This window comes from Candidozyma auris, chromosome 4 (genome assembly GCF_003013715.1).
Source record: "Candidozyma auris chromosome 4, complete sequence".
In the NCBI taxonomy this organism is placed as follows: domain Eukaryota; kingdom Fungi; phylum Ascomycota; class Pichiomycetes; order Serinales; family Metschnikowiaceae; genus Candidozyma; species Candidozyma auris.
Window position 1 is genome coordinate 465,367 of NC_072815.1, and position 15,925 is coordinate 481,291.

Here is a 15,925-nt window from a genome sequence, read left to right on the forward strand (position 1 = left end):
AACTGGACCATCAATACTAGCTACGATCTATTTCGCAGCTATATTCTAAGAGACGATTTTCCTGCAGACATCATCTCATCGCGATCTGTAGAAGTACAATTTTCTAGTGTAGCACTTCTTCAACTAGGATTCAGTCATGGCTAAAACTTCGAAGGCTACGAAAAAGTTTCAAAGCAAGCATTTGAAGCACACCATCGACCACCGTCGGAAAGTGCAAAAGCACAACAAACTTAAGGTTAAGAAAAGTAAAAATAGCGGTGCTGATGAGGCCCCCCCACCAGAAAAGAAATCCACCAGACCAGTCTTCGATGACATGTCTGTAGAAGAATTCTTCGAAGAAGGGTTTCAAGTGCCTGAACCACAGAAGAGCTCCAAAAAGAAGGAAGAATCTGATGACAGCTCAGAAGATCTTTCCGAGGATATTGACTTGGATGACTCTGAGGGGGAAGCAGAAGCAGCAGCAGCAGATTCTGATGATGACGATTCATCAGAGGAGGAGAATGAAGAGCAATTAAAAGATGATTTGGAGAAATTGGCAGAAAAGGACCCGGAATTTTACAAGTATTTGCAGAAGAACGACAAGGAGCTTTTGGACTTCGAGGGTGTGAACCCTATGGATGCGGTGAGCGATGACGAGGATGATGAAAACGAAGATGAATCGGAAGGTGAAGACAGCGAGGAAAAACCAAGGAAGAGCGAGGCCAAAGCAAAACAAAAAAAAGTTGATATCACAAAAGACCTTCTTGTGTCTTGGGACAAGGACTTAAAGGAGCCTACTGTCAAGACGATTCAGCACGTTCTGGCTGCTTTTAAAGCTGGTGTCAACATAAACTCTTCTGAAGGGTATGATGGTCGTTACACCGTTTCCGACGGTGCCATCTTTGCCGACTTAATGTTTATTGGGTTGAGACGTATACCCGAGGCAATACAGAAATTGGCCCCGTACAAGGTTAATTCCAAGGGCAACAGGAGTTTGGATGAAAAGAACGGAAAAACGAACATGATTTCAAAAATTTTGAAAAGTCAGTCTGCTTCATACATCACCCTTCTAGAGGACATCAACAATACAGAGACAGCTGCCTTAGTGTTAAGCTCTCTACAGGATGTCTTACCATACTACCTCTCGTACAGAAAGATCCTCAAGCGTATCTACACTGCTGTTGTGGATGTCTGGGCCACTATAACTCACCTTGAGACACAGATTGCCGCCTACGCCTTCATGAACAACTCCGCGAGAGAGTTCCCTAAAGCTGTGTTGGAGATCATCCTCAGACAGACCTATTCAAGCTTCTTGAAAGCATGCAGAAAGACAAATATTCACACAATGGACTTAATAAACTTTGCAAAGAACTCCGCAGCTGAGTTGTTTGGTATCAATGAGCTGTTGTCTTATCAGGTGGGCTTTGAGTTTGTGCGTCAGCTTGCGATCCACTTGCGTACTACAATCACGAATACAAGTAAGCGTCTGGCTAACTCCGAAAACAAAGAAGCTTATAAAATCATATATAACTGGCAGTATTGTCACTCCTTGGACTTTTGGTCCAGAGTTGTGTCCGCAAACTGCAATCCTGAGGTCGAAGAGGTGAGGCATAAGAATAAAGAGTCCCCATTGAGGGCCTTGATCTATCCTTTAGTTCAGGTTACCTTGGGAACTATCAGGTTGATTCCTACTCCCCAGTTTTTCCCATTGAGATTCTACTTGATTCGTTCCTTGATCAGAATCTCTCAGAACACTGGTGTCTACATCCCAATCTTTCCACTCATTGTTGAAATTTTGACTTCCAGCATCTTTAAAAAGCCTGCAAAGGCTGAGAACTTGCCCGTCTTTGACTTCGAGCACAACATCAAAGCCAATCAGCAATACTTGAACACTAAGGTGTTCCAAGAGGGTGTATGCGAGCAATTCATCGACTTGTGCAGCGAGTTCTTTGTCTTGTATTGTAAGAGCGTTGCATTCCCTGAGCTAATCACACCTCCTGTTATTGGTCTCAGGCGTTTCATGAAGAAATCCAAGCTCATCAAGTTCAACAAGCAGATTCAACAGCTCGTTGAGAAGTTGACTTCCAATGCTAATCTTATAACTGAGAAGAGATCGAAGATTCAGTACGGCCCATCAAATAAGAGTGAGGTTCGTTCTTTCATGAAGGATGTTAAGTGGGAAGACACGCCGTTGGGACAGTATGTTGTTGTTCACAGAAGAAATAGAGAAGAAAAGTTGAGAATATTGAAGGAAGCTGCAGCTGAAGAGGAGAACGCCCAAAAGAATGCCAAGTCTAAGGATGTCGAAATGGAAGATGCATTGGAATCCTCAGAGGACGATGAAGAGGCTCGTGAAAATGACGATGATGATGTTGAAGTTTCTGACGACGAATAAAGCTGTTGACAAAGCAACAGTGGTTTTGCATACTTAAATATAAAATGTACAATAGAGATACACTCCGCTATATCACGGATCGATTGGTATGAAGTTACCAACTATGCAGCTTGGTATATTGTAGCGATCTCTTCGGATGGTGAAACTAAAACAACAACTTTTTCTTTTGAAGCCATCTCTTGTTCGTAAGTTACAGCTTGTCAAGACCGCTTTCTGGCCTTTGTCGAATGCAATCGCCCCGTACTTCTCCCAGAAATTCACTGCGCTTTCCTCACTCATAAGCTCGTAGATAGCAAGTTTTCCGTCCTTGAGGTCGTCTGTGGTAACGCCCACCAACGACGCGAACTCTTTATTGCCTCTGTAGATCTCACCCGTACGTCTCCAGAGACAAGCAGGAATTGCCATCGAAGTGAAAACCCGGTCGTAATCTAGAAGCATACGCTCGAAGCTCTCCTCAACAAGTACCAAGTCGACATCCTTCAAAGTTCGAGCAATGGCTCTGAAGGCTGGGCGAAAAATGGATAATGGTTTGAGGATTCTCTGTCTACTTGATTGATTCATGTAATTATCCATGTAACTTTGTAGACGTGCATAACCCTTAGCGTAGTTGTAAGGCTGTAGAAGGCCAGCCTCCAATTTTGCCTTGATAACTTGCTTGAGTCTTTCCTCGGGGGAGATCTCTGTAGTTGGATCTGCTGCGGTCAAGAAAAACTTATCTCTTGCAGAGTCAGAGATCACGGGTTGCTGTTGCTGTTGTTGCTGATTATCATTAACTTTGTTGCCAACCTGCAGTGTATTATTATCATAATTTGCTCCGTTCGTGGCCCCTTGAGGCTGAGTCTGAGTCTGAGTCTGAGTCTGCTCTGGATTTAGGTTCACGTTTGGATCATTTGATTGGTCAAAAGTTGGTTGTTGCATATTACTTGGCGAAAATGAAAGTAGGTTATTGACATTCGAGGAAGTGCCGGATTGAGGCATCAGGAACGCCAGCAACGAGTCCGCATTGTTGCCGTTGTTGTTTCCTCCGAGGGAACCGTTCACGAGCTCAGGATCATCGATCATGGAAAGAAAATCGTTTAAGGAGCTGAACTCACTGCCAGCATGCTCAGAGTAGAAGAAAGGTTCCTCATTAAATGGAAGATTCTTCAGAAGCGAACCCACAGTTCCCCCGCCTACCCCGCCGATGCCGCCTTGAGCAACGCTTCCCAAAAACTGTCCACCGTTACCAGCCCGGCCCACTTGTTGGGCCAGTAACAGGGGTTGCCCAGGTTGCACGAAGAGAGACCCCGGCTCAGGTCGGTTGGAACCTGCCAGGTACCCGGCCAAGTCCGGCTGGGGACCAGAAGGTTCAGGTAACGCTTTCGTTGTATTGTGAATATCGGGCACAGAGTTTGTCGAAGTGGGCGGCGTGGGGTTCGTGGATGTGCCAGAATTGGTCCCCTTTTTCCGTTGTCTACCCGGTGTAGGCTCATCATGACACAAGTGCCCGATGCCTCGCTTGATACATCTCAGGCAGGGTCTTGAGTCATCGCAAATCATGTGAGAGCGGCGGCAGTACACACACGCCATCTCAACTTTCTTCTTCTTCTTCTTTGGTTTTTTCAGGTCGTTGCTTGATCTCGAGGAACTGCTTTCTGCCATTGGTTGGCTTGTTGAAGGGCCACTCTGGGCACCCTGCGAGGTCTGATCTGTAATGTCCTCGGGCTTCTCGCGATATTCCATGGTGAATAAAACTTGTAATGGAGGTAGTGCTAAGCTCGTATACTGATCATTAAGTGATGATACGGTATTGATGGATGAGAGTTTTTTCACTTCTATAGCATGAGGTGTTGGTGGAGACAATAACATCGAGAAGGAAAAGCCGTGATGTTGGTCACGTGCAGCTACGGCGCTCTCGCCAGTGATTCTGTGGGGATTTTCGAGCGCCCTGTATCCGGGATTGGCCGGGGTATCCTACTCACAAAGAGGTTAGCTGTCGTGAGATCGTTAAATACTTTCAGAAAATATACTTACATTCAAAAGTCAGTGGTCGTTCATGCAGATCGTGGGTGCCGGAGATGATGAAGGTGACGTTGGAAACATCAACGTAGACATGCGAGATTGACCAGGTCTCTCATGCTGTCCTCCATCAAGCATGATTGTGTCCTGAGAGTACTCGTTATGCATAGGCAGCCCGTTGGTAGCTCGACTGTCAACTGACTGATTTGGAGTGAAGTACGATGACGACTGCGAAAATGTCGTTGCGGTGTGGGTTAAAGATTGTGGCTGCGAGTTGGACGTGATGAATGAAGAGTTCGAAGTGGAGTCCAGCTCGACACATTCATCCAGCCTTCCACCCAGATCTCTATCAGTTGAGGCCGGCTCAAACTGCAAGCTCCTTATAGCAGCTGTAGAACGCACCTCAGGCAGTGAGCCTATATTGATGTGCGAGGAGCGCCGTGTGCCCTCGATTCCTAGTCCTCTTTCGATTGCACCTAAATCAAATGACAGTTGGTGTGTCATAGTTTGTCTTGGGGTTCCGAGTAGCGGCAGTATCTCCGTGGGTCTGATGGTGTCATTGCAAAGTGGACAAGAGCGGCGGAAATTGATGAGCCAGTTCGAAAGACACTTCTCGTGAAATACATGGTGGCATTCTAACACGAGTACCCTCAGCTGGAGAGGCGTGAATTTGTCCAAACAGATGGAGCACTTAAACGTTGGGTAAAAATCCTTATGTGCAAATAATAGGCCAAAAGGCTTTCGTAATGAAAAGAGGTCCGTACCGTTGATGACAAAGTTCTTCATTGAGTAAGGTACGTCTGATTCTGCCACAGATGTCACGTCTTCTGACGAAGATGGTACCAGGGGAATCTCATTTGTCTGGTGAGTTGCGTTCAAGTAGTCGTAGAATTTCTCTGCTGGCACTAAATGGTTTCTGTGATATATGTACACGGGAAGATTTTTCACAATCCGCTCATTCAAAGCACTCACGCGCCGCTTGCGGCACATCTGAAGGGATCTGATGATGATGTAGCATGAGAGGATGAGTAGAGGTGGTGAAACAGCCATGGAAAGAAGTAAATTGATCCAATTGTCAAACGCAGCTGTTCGAATCAGGAGCTTCAATTGTTCCAGGGAAAGTCCCTTTAGCTGTACGAAATTCTCATTCAGAATGAAGAGAATAGGGGTCTTGAGCTTGCCGTCAGAGTTGAAAGACGCCAGGTACATGGTGATGAGCGCTCTGTAGGGCTCATCGTTTGCAACGATGATAGCTCGAGGGTTGAGCTCGGAATTGAGCAAGTTCAGGATTTTCTGAACAAATGTACACTGGCCACGAAGAACAATCAAAATTTTGTCTGAGAGCTCACCCTTCAAGTTTGGGTTCAAGGGACCGTCACAGGCAAACCCTGGCACTATGGCATACTCCGAAACCATGGACCGACTGATGATCGGGCTGAAAGAGGCGTACCTGGCTATCATCTCGTACGTTTCGTTCGAGCGATTATACGAAACAATCAGATCAATGGGAAACACCGAGTTCACCACATTCGTGAAGGGGCTATCCAAGTCGAGATCAAAGGCAATGACTTTTTCCCTTGTTTCGTCGTCATATTCGTTTTGCTCATGCATTTTGTAATTGTTGCACCCTGGAAGGATTCTGCTTTTGCAAATTGCCGAAAGCCTATATTCTTTGATCGAATTCTTCGTCAAGTACAAGGCATCCCCCAACTGTAGCTGCGAAACACTGATGGCTCTCAAGACCACCATCACCACCACCAAAACAGAAAAACAGGCAGCAAGCCTTTTGGCTCGAGGCATGCTAAAGCGTGAAAATGTGCCGTCAAGGCAAGTACAAAACAGATATGCGGGTACTTATAAGATCTGATCCACACCACCCAAAGTCTATTTTCCTCCTCTGGTGATGTGTAGGGAAGATCGCCCTTTGCACAGGTCGCGGGTGATCAACCCTGGCCTTCACCTTTGGAGAAACCTATTGTCTGTGTACGTCGATGAAGCTAAATAGGCTATTCTGGGCTGTTTGAATTAGCAAAAATATTTGAATAATTTGAGCATTTTGGGCTTTGTATACAAATCTTGTGTAATTGGTGGCGTACGTCTCTACGTCTCTTTGTAGTGATCTTAGTGTTGGCTGCGAAAGGGCAGAGGGGCAGAAGGTGACGGAAAGGTGGTACGAGTGGAGAAAAATCATTCGAGAAAATTTATATGGGGTTCTTATTTTTGTTGAGGGAAGTATAAGTGAAGCTGAGTAATATCTTAATGGTAAAGATGTTTTTAGGAATCCGTTGATTGGTAAGCTCCTGATTGGAATCGAGATGGATTCTTACCCACTACTATTTTTGAACGCGAGACCCCCACATCTACTAAAGTACGTGCCCACATATACAAGGTTGAAGTTGGGAAACACGCAAATTACGCTCATAATGCCTGGTTAGCTTGAAAGAACCTTGAAAAAGATCCTACTGTATAAATCCTTTTGAGTAGAATTTTGACCTTTATTCCACCTTGGTGTACATTTAGTAGACACCTTGGTTGTCGATTTTCGCAGCCAAATGCCTCCTCAAAAATCCCTACTTAGTTTCTTTCCAATTGTCGTGAGATTCATTATTTGACTGTGTGTTGTTCAATCCGTCACGATATTCTTTTCATTGTTTTGCGCATTCACAGTTTTAGATCCACAGCGACTAACAGTGGCTTCAGAGTGGTCCCTTGCCTTCCCGGCAAAAAGCCTCAACTGGCATGACGAAAGAGTGAGGTTTGTATTTTCTCCTGGCCACTAGTTTTACGTGTGTTTCAGTCTGGATTGTATTCTGAAAGATTTTCAGAGAAATGTAAGATTCCAATGAGGCTCAAGAGGTGCCAAGGTCGACCTCAGATCTCATACATATTGAACAGGCATTGAGCGTTTCAGAGTATTAGAGAGCCCGATCAATCTACAACAATAGTATTTGAACACTCTCTTATATTTTGCTCGCGTATGGTTGCAAAAATGTCGTCGCTTGGTCACCCATAGTTGCACACGACTATACGACACTTTCAATCTACACAGCTACTCAAGGCAACGAAAACTAATACAGCATAATCCTCATCATGCATATCAAATCTTGCCAATACTTTGTTATTTATAAAACATTCATAGATGGCAGCTCACTTGACCATTACTGATAAAGCCACGACATTGTCGCCTTGATGTGTGTAGCACATCCGAGAAATTACGCTGGAAACTGTCTACACTGATTAAATTTTGAGTTTACATCAATTTTTTTAAAAATATTAATCAAGCATGCGCTCACTTCAACAACTCTAGATCTCAAAAAGCTGATTGCTCCACCTATCGTTGTCTGAAAATTACCCTTTTGTGGGCGCATGCGAGTGAAGTGGACCTGCGTCCAGCAAGCTTCGCTCTCAGCCTCACCATAGCCACTCACATAAAGTCGAAAAAAGTAGACAAAAGAACAAAGAAAAAAAGCTTTTAAGAACACCATCAACATAAGTAGGCAAATATGTCGGCAAGTAAGATTTTTTGTAACTCAATTGACATCCAATGGAGAGATACCGAAAGGCTTTCTCTTTTGTGTCGCGCACGATCCCAGCAACTACTATCTACATTCTCGTTGACCAATTTCGTGAATTTCTTCCTCCTTAACCATGCTGGCTCCAGTGCACGTCACGGATGTATGTCAATTGCGTAGACAGATCTCATTCAGATCACATCCTTTTTTTGAACTACGATTACTAACGACAGCCCAACGAGGTCCTCAACCCCCCGGACCAAGCGTCCTTAGAAGACCAGCAGCTTGACGATATTCAGGATGAGATCAAGCAAGGAAAGGATGATACCGTTCACACATCCACCGTAGACTGGACAATTAGTGAAGACTACGAGATTGACGAAAACTCAAACAAGAAACCTCCACCACGTGAGCTGGTTCCTCCAGCGTACCGTGGGTGGAAAGAAGTTGGTGGATTTGACCACACTGAGAAATTGACTGCCGAGGATGAGGCAACTGACTTGTTGTCGAAAGGCTCAATTTTTGATCAATTTTTGCCCGCTGTTGCTGTTGGTGACTGGTATCACAATGTAGCTTACATGATATTGGCTGGATTGTTGTCGTGGATCGTTGGATGGTTCCGCTTCTCGCTTGCTCCAGTGTTCTTTATTATGCTCGTATTTGGTATTCTTTACAGATCCTCTGTAAGGAAGTACAGAGAGATGTTGCGTGAGTTGGCCCAAAGAGAGTTTTCTGTCAAGTCTATTGAGAACGACTACGAGACCATGGACTGGCTCAATGTCTTTTTAGAGAAGTTCTGGCGCTTCTTGGAACCTTCTGTTGCTCAGATCGTGACGGACCAGGTGAACCCCATTTTGGCTGCTTCCCCTGCGCCAGCTTTCATCAAAGCCTTGTGGCTTGACACTTTCACGGCAGGTACAAAACCTCCTAGAATTGTCAAGGTCAAAACTTTGGATGGTACTGCCGACGATGTGGTGGTGATGGACTGGGCCGTTTCTTTCACTCCTAATGCGTTGACTGACTCCAACAATAAGCAGCAGAAGAGCAACGTCAACGAGAAGGTTGTTACAGTGGCCAAGCTTTTTGGCATTGAGATCCCTGTGGCTGTCTCTGATGTCTCCTTCCTGTGCTTGCTTAGAGTTAGGTTGAAGATGATGACCTCTTTCCCTCACATTGAGACCATCAGTGCCTCTTTGATGGAGCCTCCTCAAATTGATTTCAACTCTAGACTTTTGGGAAACACCTCGTTTAACTGGGAGGTGTTGGCCATTCCTGGCTTATACCCGTTTATTAACGAGATGATCAAGAAGTACGCGGGCCCAATCTTGTTTGCTCCACTTTCCTTCCAGTTGAACGTGCAGCAATTGATGGCTGGTGCGCCTTTGAACTCTGCTGTGGGTCTCTTGGTGATCGATGTCAAGAAGGCTCGTGGCTTGAGAAATTATGGTGGTATTGGTAACACCATCGATCCATACGTTACTTTTGGCTACTCCAAAGAAGTGCTCGAAAAAACCTCTCACAAAGACAGCACCAAGCTGCCTGTTTGGAATGAACGTGTGTATGTTCTTGTGAACACCTTCGCCGAACCTTTGAATATCACGGTGATGGATAAGAACAAGCACAGACATGACAACCAGATTGGTTCGATTCAGTATGACTTGGAATCGTTCAGAGAGAAGGAGAAACAAGAACTTAATGCACCTATCATTCGTAACAACAAAGAAGTCGGCGAGTTACAGTTGACCATGTATTACATGCCAACTTTGGTTGCTCAAAGACAAGCTGACGGCGCTGTCATCCCTCCACCAGAGCTCAACACTGGTATTGCTAGAATTGAAATTGCAGGCGCTAGACACATGAAGTCAGACAGTGACACTCCTTTGACTACCTATGCTGAAGTGTGGATAGGCGGTGAGCGAATCATCAAGACTCCCGTGCAAAAGAAGACCAACAGTCCCACATGGAACGGTGCAAAGGAGATGATCATCTTCAACCGTGCAAAGACCAGAGCCAAAGTCTTGATCAAGAACGAGAAGGACAAGGTAGTTAATGCTTTTATCACCAGGCTCAACGATTTGATCGATGCAGGCCAGGTTGGAGATCCTTGGTTCCAGTTGCCAAATGGAGGTGAGATTCAAATCAATTCGTTCTGGAAGCCTGTGATGCTAGAGGATGCAAAGGGTACCGCTGGTTATACCCCTCCTATTGGTGTTCTTAGAGTTAGCGTTCAAAGTGCTGAAGATTTGCGCAATTTGGAGACTGTTGGTAAAGTCGACCCTTACACGCGTATCTTGGTCAATGGTAACGAGAGAGCGAGGACATCTTATTTTGATTCTACTTTAAACCCAACATGGAACGAGATTCACTATGTCACCATTTCTTCTCCAAATCAAAAATTGACGCTCGAAGTCATGGATGTCGAGAGAAGTGGACCTGATAGAACCTTAGGCTCGTTTGATGTCAAATTACAACCTTTGATTCAAAAAGATAACACGGGCAAGTATATTGAGACTGTCGATCCAACAAAGAGAACTTCCAAGTTAATCCACAAGAAGGGCCCTAAGGGAACTGTCACGTATTCTTTGTCTTTCTACCCAGTGTTACCTGTCATGACAATGGAAGATATCAGAGACGAAGAGGAGGAAGAAAGGAAGGAGAAGGAAATTAAAGAGAAGAAGGAGAGGATCCAGAAGGACAAGAGTGAAAAGGAAGCCGAAGAGTTTATGGAGAAGGAGCGCAAAGCTCGCGAAGAAGAGCTTGAAGAGAGAAAACAATTGACATCAGGCAAATTGAGGTTGGGATTCGATGAGTTGGCTGAGTATAAAAGCGGTGTTTTCATCTTCGAGATCTCCGAGATTACCACTTCAAAAGAAGGTTTGTACCTTCAAGCTTTCTTTGATAACCACGGTCTTCATGATTTCGTCACTCCTAAATTGAAGCAGACCAAGGTGCAGCTGATTACTACTGGTGACTTCGTCGTGAAGGAGTTAGACAAGTCGGAGGTCACATTCAGACTTCAGAAAAAGAAAGATATGAACAGACTCGAGAAAGCAGCATCTGAGGTCCAAATTCCAGTGTTGGATTTATTGAGGGATTCTTTCAACAAGGTCACTACTGTTACCTTATCAGGGTCCGTCTCTGCGACCATAAAGTTGCAAAGCTCTTGGGTGCCGGTCATCTACTCCAGCCAGATCCCCCCACAAGATTCCAGTGATAACTGTGGTGTCTTGACGCTCACCACGCTCAGTGCAGAAAACATCCCTGCTGGTGACAGAAATGGTAAGTCTGACCCATACGTGAAATTGTACTTGGACACCGATCGTGAGCATTTCTTCAAGAGTAAGAAGGTGAAGAAGACTTTGAGCCCTACCTGGAATGAGGTAACTGAGGTTGAACTCATCAACAAGTACGATTCTGTCATCAAGGTTGTGGTGTATGATTGGGATGTAGGTCCAGAGCAAGACGATCTCTTGTGTGTTGGATACATCAATCTCTGCGAGATGAATCCTGAGGGAGAGACTGAGTTCACCGTGCCTTTGTATGACGAGGACGATCACGATGCTGGTACTGCCTACTTCAAGGCTAGTTTCGAACCAAAGTTCATTCTTCGTTGCAAGGCTGACTCTGGAGGTCACATCGATGCCCTTGGATCCGGTGTTGGTGCGGTGGGCCATTTGGGCAAGGGTGTCGGCAAGGGTGTTGGCAAAGGTGTCGGCAAAGGTCTCGGTACAGTCGGCAAGGGCATCCGTAAGGGTTTGCACTTTGGTAAGAATTCCGAAGAGTGATTTTTTACAATTGTTTAATCTACATTGTGACTACTATCTTGTAGGATTTCTTTGGGGATCTAGCAGATCTCGCCATGCAAATGGTCTTTCTTTTTAACTATGATACATTGTGTTTAGAAGACGTCTCCCAACTTCAACCTTGGTGCGATATTCATTGACAAGAGCTCCTGGAACAACAACTTGGCCGCATATGGGATGGTCATCCTTATGATAAATTCTGAGCTCTTACAAGTTTTGCACCAGGAGCTATAGCCCATCAAACCACAATTATTGCATACGTCCACTTCAAAAGCGTCAGAGGAGACCATCAATCGTTCTAGCAAAAGTTGGGACGCACCGTATGCAATAACACAGTCTCTTTCCATCTCACCCAATCTTAAACCACCATCTCTGGATCTACCCTCAGTAGGCTGTCTTGTCAACACCGCTCTGGGGCCCCTTGCACGAGCATGCATTTTATCGAGAACCATATGTTTCAATTTCTGATAGTAAATAGGTCCGAAGAAGATGTACGCCTGAAGACACTCGCCTGTGATACCGGAATACAACATGTCTTTACCCGAGTAATTAAATCCCTTGTCGACCAATATCTTCGACATGTCCTCTAGTTTCGAGCCTCCAAAGCATGTACCATATTCCAAGCTGCCGTTCAAAACACCAGCTTTACCCGAGACCAATTCCATCATCTTACCAACCGTCATACGGGAGGGGAAACCATGTGGGTTCATGATGATGTCTGGTGAAATACCGTCGTCGTTAAACGGCAAGTCCTCTTGTTGTACAATAATACCACACACACCCTTTTGACCGTGTCTAGAAGAGAATTTATCACCAAGCTCAGGCCTACGCGTTTGTCTCATCAAGACTTTAATAAGAGCCTGATCATTATCAGATACAGACATCATAACTTGATCCACATAGGATGGCTCTGGACCTTTGTAGTATGCTGGAGTTTCTCTGTGTGATTCGCCTCCTGGAGGAACACTGGTGTCGCCAAGAACGGATTCACCTGCATTCACAGGCACTTGCTTGTTAGCATATACTTGGCCATTCTCTATTCTCATGCCTACCTCACCTAATCCATCAGGTCCCAATGCAGCGTGAGAGAAGATTGGTTTACCGTTCTCGTCCACCCGCATACCTGCAACGATATCTTTTGTGTGATTTGGATATCTCTTGAGCTGGATGGTGTTCTTTCTGACAACCTGACATCGACCAAAACCTCTATCTATGGAGGCCTTGTTGAGAACTAAAGCATCCTCAATATCATAGCCAGAATACGACATAACAGCTACTGTAGCATTTTGTCCAGCAGGAAGTTTATCGTAATCAATTAACTCAATAGTCTTCGTCTTCACCATTGGTTGCTGAGGGTAGACCATAAAATATAGAAGGGTGTCAATTCTTCTGAACTGATTGTATGCAATTGCGCCAATGGCTTGCTTACCCATAGCGCACTGGTATGTGTTTCTTGGAGACTGGTTATGATGTGGGTATGGGATTAATCCAGCCACCGCACCCAAAACTGTGAAAGGTTCAATCTCGAGATGCGTGTAAGGTAAGTGTGAATTTTCTGTTATGTCTTTCTCGTAAATCGCAATCAAGCAATCGTTCTCCTCATTGACGTCCAAGTACTCCACAAGGCCATGACGCAAGAAGTCGTCAAATACCCATTTACCCAGCAATAGTTTTTCTAGGTGGTGTGGTTTCACTTTCGGGCGCCTTGTTTCCTCGTCAATGATGATAAGTGGTCGACATACTCGTCCACCATCAGTAGCGATATGAACAGCGCTTTGATGACTGTTCGTGAAGATAGATACGAACTCTGATATCTTACCTGTACGTCTCAAAGCACGGAAGTCTCGAACGAATTTGACAGGAAAACGAGTGGTTCCTATCAAGGTACCGTTGAGGAAAATACCGTAGTTTCCATCGGTGTATAACGTTGCTGAATCGATACTCATGATATCTTCACAACCCAATATAAAGCATAGTTTCCTTATTGGGCCTTCCTCATCATCCGTTGTAATATGCGTCATGAGGGCCAAATTCTTCACCAAACCACAGGCCTCACCTTCAGGGGTATCGGATGTACACAACATACCGAATTGTGATGGCTGTAAAGCTCTGGGACCCGAAACTTTTCTCGATTTTTCGAATTGCGACGAAATACGAGTCATCATACCTAATGCCGATATGTAGGATAGACGGGATAACACATGAGTAACACCAGCTCTTTCCATCTTAAAACGTTTAAGCGACCAGTTTCCTGTAGAAATGGCACGGTTCATACCCATGGTGATGTTATTGGAGTGGATGTTGATGGAAAGCAATGCGTCAAATTCAGAGGTCCGACTTGGTTTTTTCATGATTTTATCGATGTTCGCTTTGAAGTCAGAGTTGAACTTCTTAAACAAATCCTCAAAAAGCAATGACATGAGCTGACCAGCCAATTCTAGACGCTTGTTACCAACATAGTCTCTATCATCGACCATTGCAGGATTATGCATAGTCATGAGCACTCTTCTGGCCATAATGGCGATATAGAGAGCTTTTTCACGGAAGTTGAGATCGGAGACTGTCAAGTGAGCAATAACCGTTGTTGCTATGGCCTCAATACCTTCTTGAAGCTGAGATAACCTTGGAGCACCAGCACGACGCACGGTTTTAACTCTTCTGCCAATAAATAAGAGAGCTTGTTGTTGTGTGTATACACCCAACTTGGCAGCTTCCTCGAAATTAATGGCGAACAAGTCTTGATACTGTGGGTTGGAGCCGCATACAAGTTGCAAAACCTCCATATCTGAAACTATACCAGCAGCTTTCAAAGCAATGACGATGGGGACATCTTCGGCGATCGAGTTATGTTTGAGGTAGATTTTTTCATTTTTCGATATCACGTACGTCTTAGATTTTCTCTCGTGAGTAGAGGATGTCACTGACGCCTGGACTATTCCCTTCTTCTCATCTGCCTCCACGATGATTCTATTCTTCGAGAGCTGTTCCTGAATCAAAATGACTTTTTCCGTACCATTGACAATGAAGTATCCACCTGGGTCGATAGGACACTCTTCAAATTTGGCCATCATATCCTCGTTAATGCCGTCTAAGACACACTTGTTAGAACGTAACATCACGGGCATTCTGCCAATCTCCAAATCTCTGTGCATAATGATTTTGCGGCCTCGTGTATACTCCACATCCACGTATATGGGAGCTGAGTAAGTCAAGTCACGGAGTCTGCATTCGTGAGGAGCCATAATGACTTCCTTCGTTCCAGGAGCCAGTGTCAGTTTGTGCCCCACTCTGATATCCAAGTACTTCAAGTAGAATTGCGGGTCCACATCTGACAACACGAGCTCATTTGCTTTAATGATCTTCTTTAAATCCACATCAACGAAGTAATCGAACGAGTCCAAGTGCTGCTTCACCAAACCTTTCACTTTCAAAAAAGCTGGTAAAAGGTGCCATTTATCCTCTGCAGTGTTGATCGGTTCATGGAGCTTCTTCCCCTTGTACTCATCCTGTAAAAGCGGCAGGAAGGAATCGTCAACCTCCATGGCACTGCCGGATTTTCTCTTCATGGCAGTAACACTGGAGAATTCAAATGCGATACTCTGCGTATTGAGAAGAGCTTACTTGATCTGAGATGGGCTTCTGTGGTGTACAGGTGTTGAAAATTGACGCTACTAAGCAATGAAAAAAATGGGAAATGAATCGAGTACTGTTTTAAAATAGAGTTTTGTTACATTAGAATAAACTATATTATAAATTTTTTTGCTTTTTTTAGCTCGTGAAGGGATTTTGTAGTGGGTGGTAGTGAGTGTTTGCAATCATTACTAAAATGCGCAGTACTCAACGTGAGAACACTACAAAGTTAGGTGGACTGTTAGAGTCGCAAGAGATACAGATGGAAGCTTCAATTTCCTAGCACACTCACTCAAGGTTGTTTCCTCAAACTTGAACTGAAATGCGGAGTTCATTTAGGAAAAAAAAAAGATAAGTTGAGGAAATTCTCTCAACACAGGTATGTTGAGTTAACACTAGTGACACTTTCTCCAAATGACATTGAAATCGTTCATTGTCGATACGTGGACTCTCTAGAAGTCAGCTATGGTCATCACTTCGTTCGTCTCAGTACTATTCGTTTTGTGACTTTGGAATTCTCACCAGAGACACTCACCTGAGTTCGGACGCAGATTTCAAAAGACATCAGTAAGTGAGCTCTACAAAACTCTGAATTCCATAGTGATTTT

General features: G+C 44.6%; 5 protein-coding genes across 5 annotated transcripts; 2 read left to right on the top strand and 3 right to left on the bottom strand. All coding sequences in view use genetic code 12, as the record gives it.

The window, feature by feature from the left end:
• Positions 1–136: 136 nt before the first annotated feature.
• On the top strand, positions 137–2,374 carry NOC2 (mRNA-binding ribosome synthesis protein NOC2; the record flags this gene model as incomplete). Its single annotated transcript, XM_029037131.2, has 1 exon — positions 137–2,374. One exon carries the CDS (start codon positions 137–139, stop codon positions 2,372–2,374), a length of 2,238 nt encoding a protein of 745 aa, XP_028888187.2.
• A 72-nt stretch (positions 2,375–2,446) lies between these two features.
• CWT1 (gluconeogenesis transcription factor RDS2) lies at positions 2,447–4,096 on the bottom strand (the record flags this gene model as incomplete). The annotated part of the gene is made up of 1 exon (XM_029037132.2): positions 2,447–4,096. The coding sequence occupies one exon, from the start codon at positions 4,094–4,096 to the stop codon at positions 2,447–2,449; it is 1,650 nt and encodes a 549-aa protein (XP_028888188.2).
• A 300-nt stretch (positions 4,097–4,396) lies between these two features.
• On the bottom strand, positions 4,397–6,172 carry CJI96_0003898 (uncharacterized protein; the record flags this gene model as incomplete). The annotated part of the gene is made up of 1 exon (XM_029037133.2): positions 4,397–6,172. One exon carries the CDS (start codon positions 6,170–6,172, stop codon positions 4,397–4,399), a length of 1,776 nt encoding a protein of 591 aa, XP_028888189.2.
• Positions 6,173–8,020: 1,848 nt separating this feature from the next.
• On the top strand, positions 8,021–11,669 carry CJI96_0003899 (tricalbin; the record flags this gene model as incomplete). Its single annotated transcript, XM_029037134.2, has 2 exons — positions 8,021–8,047; positions 8,118–11,669. 2 exons carry the CDS (start codon positions 8,021–8,023, stop codon positions 11,667–11,669), a joined length of 3,579 nt encoding a protein of 1,192 aa, XP_028888190.2.
• Positions 11,670–11,782: 113 nt separating this feature from the next.
• CJI96_0003900 (DNA-directed RNA polymerase III core subunit RET1) lies at positions 11,783–15,253 on the bottom strand (the record flags this gene model as incomplete). The annotated part of the gene is made up of 1 exon (XM_029037135.2): positions 11,783–15,253. One exon carries the CDS (start codon positions 15,251–15,253, stop codon positions 11,783–11,785), a length of 3,471 nt encoding a protein of 1,156 aa, XP_028888191.2.
• Between the last annotated feature and the right edge of the window lie 672 nt (positions 15,254–15,925).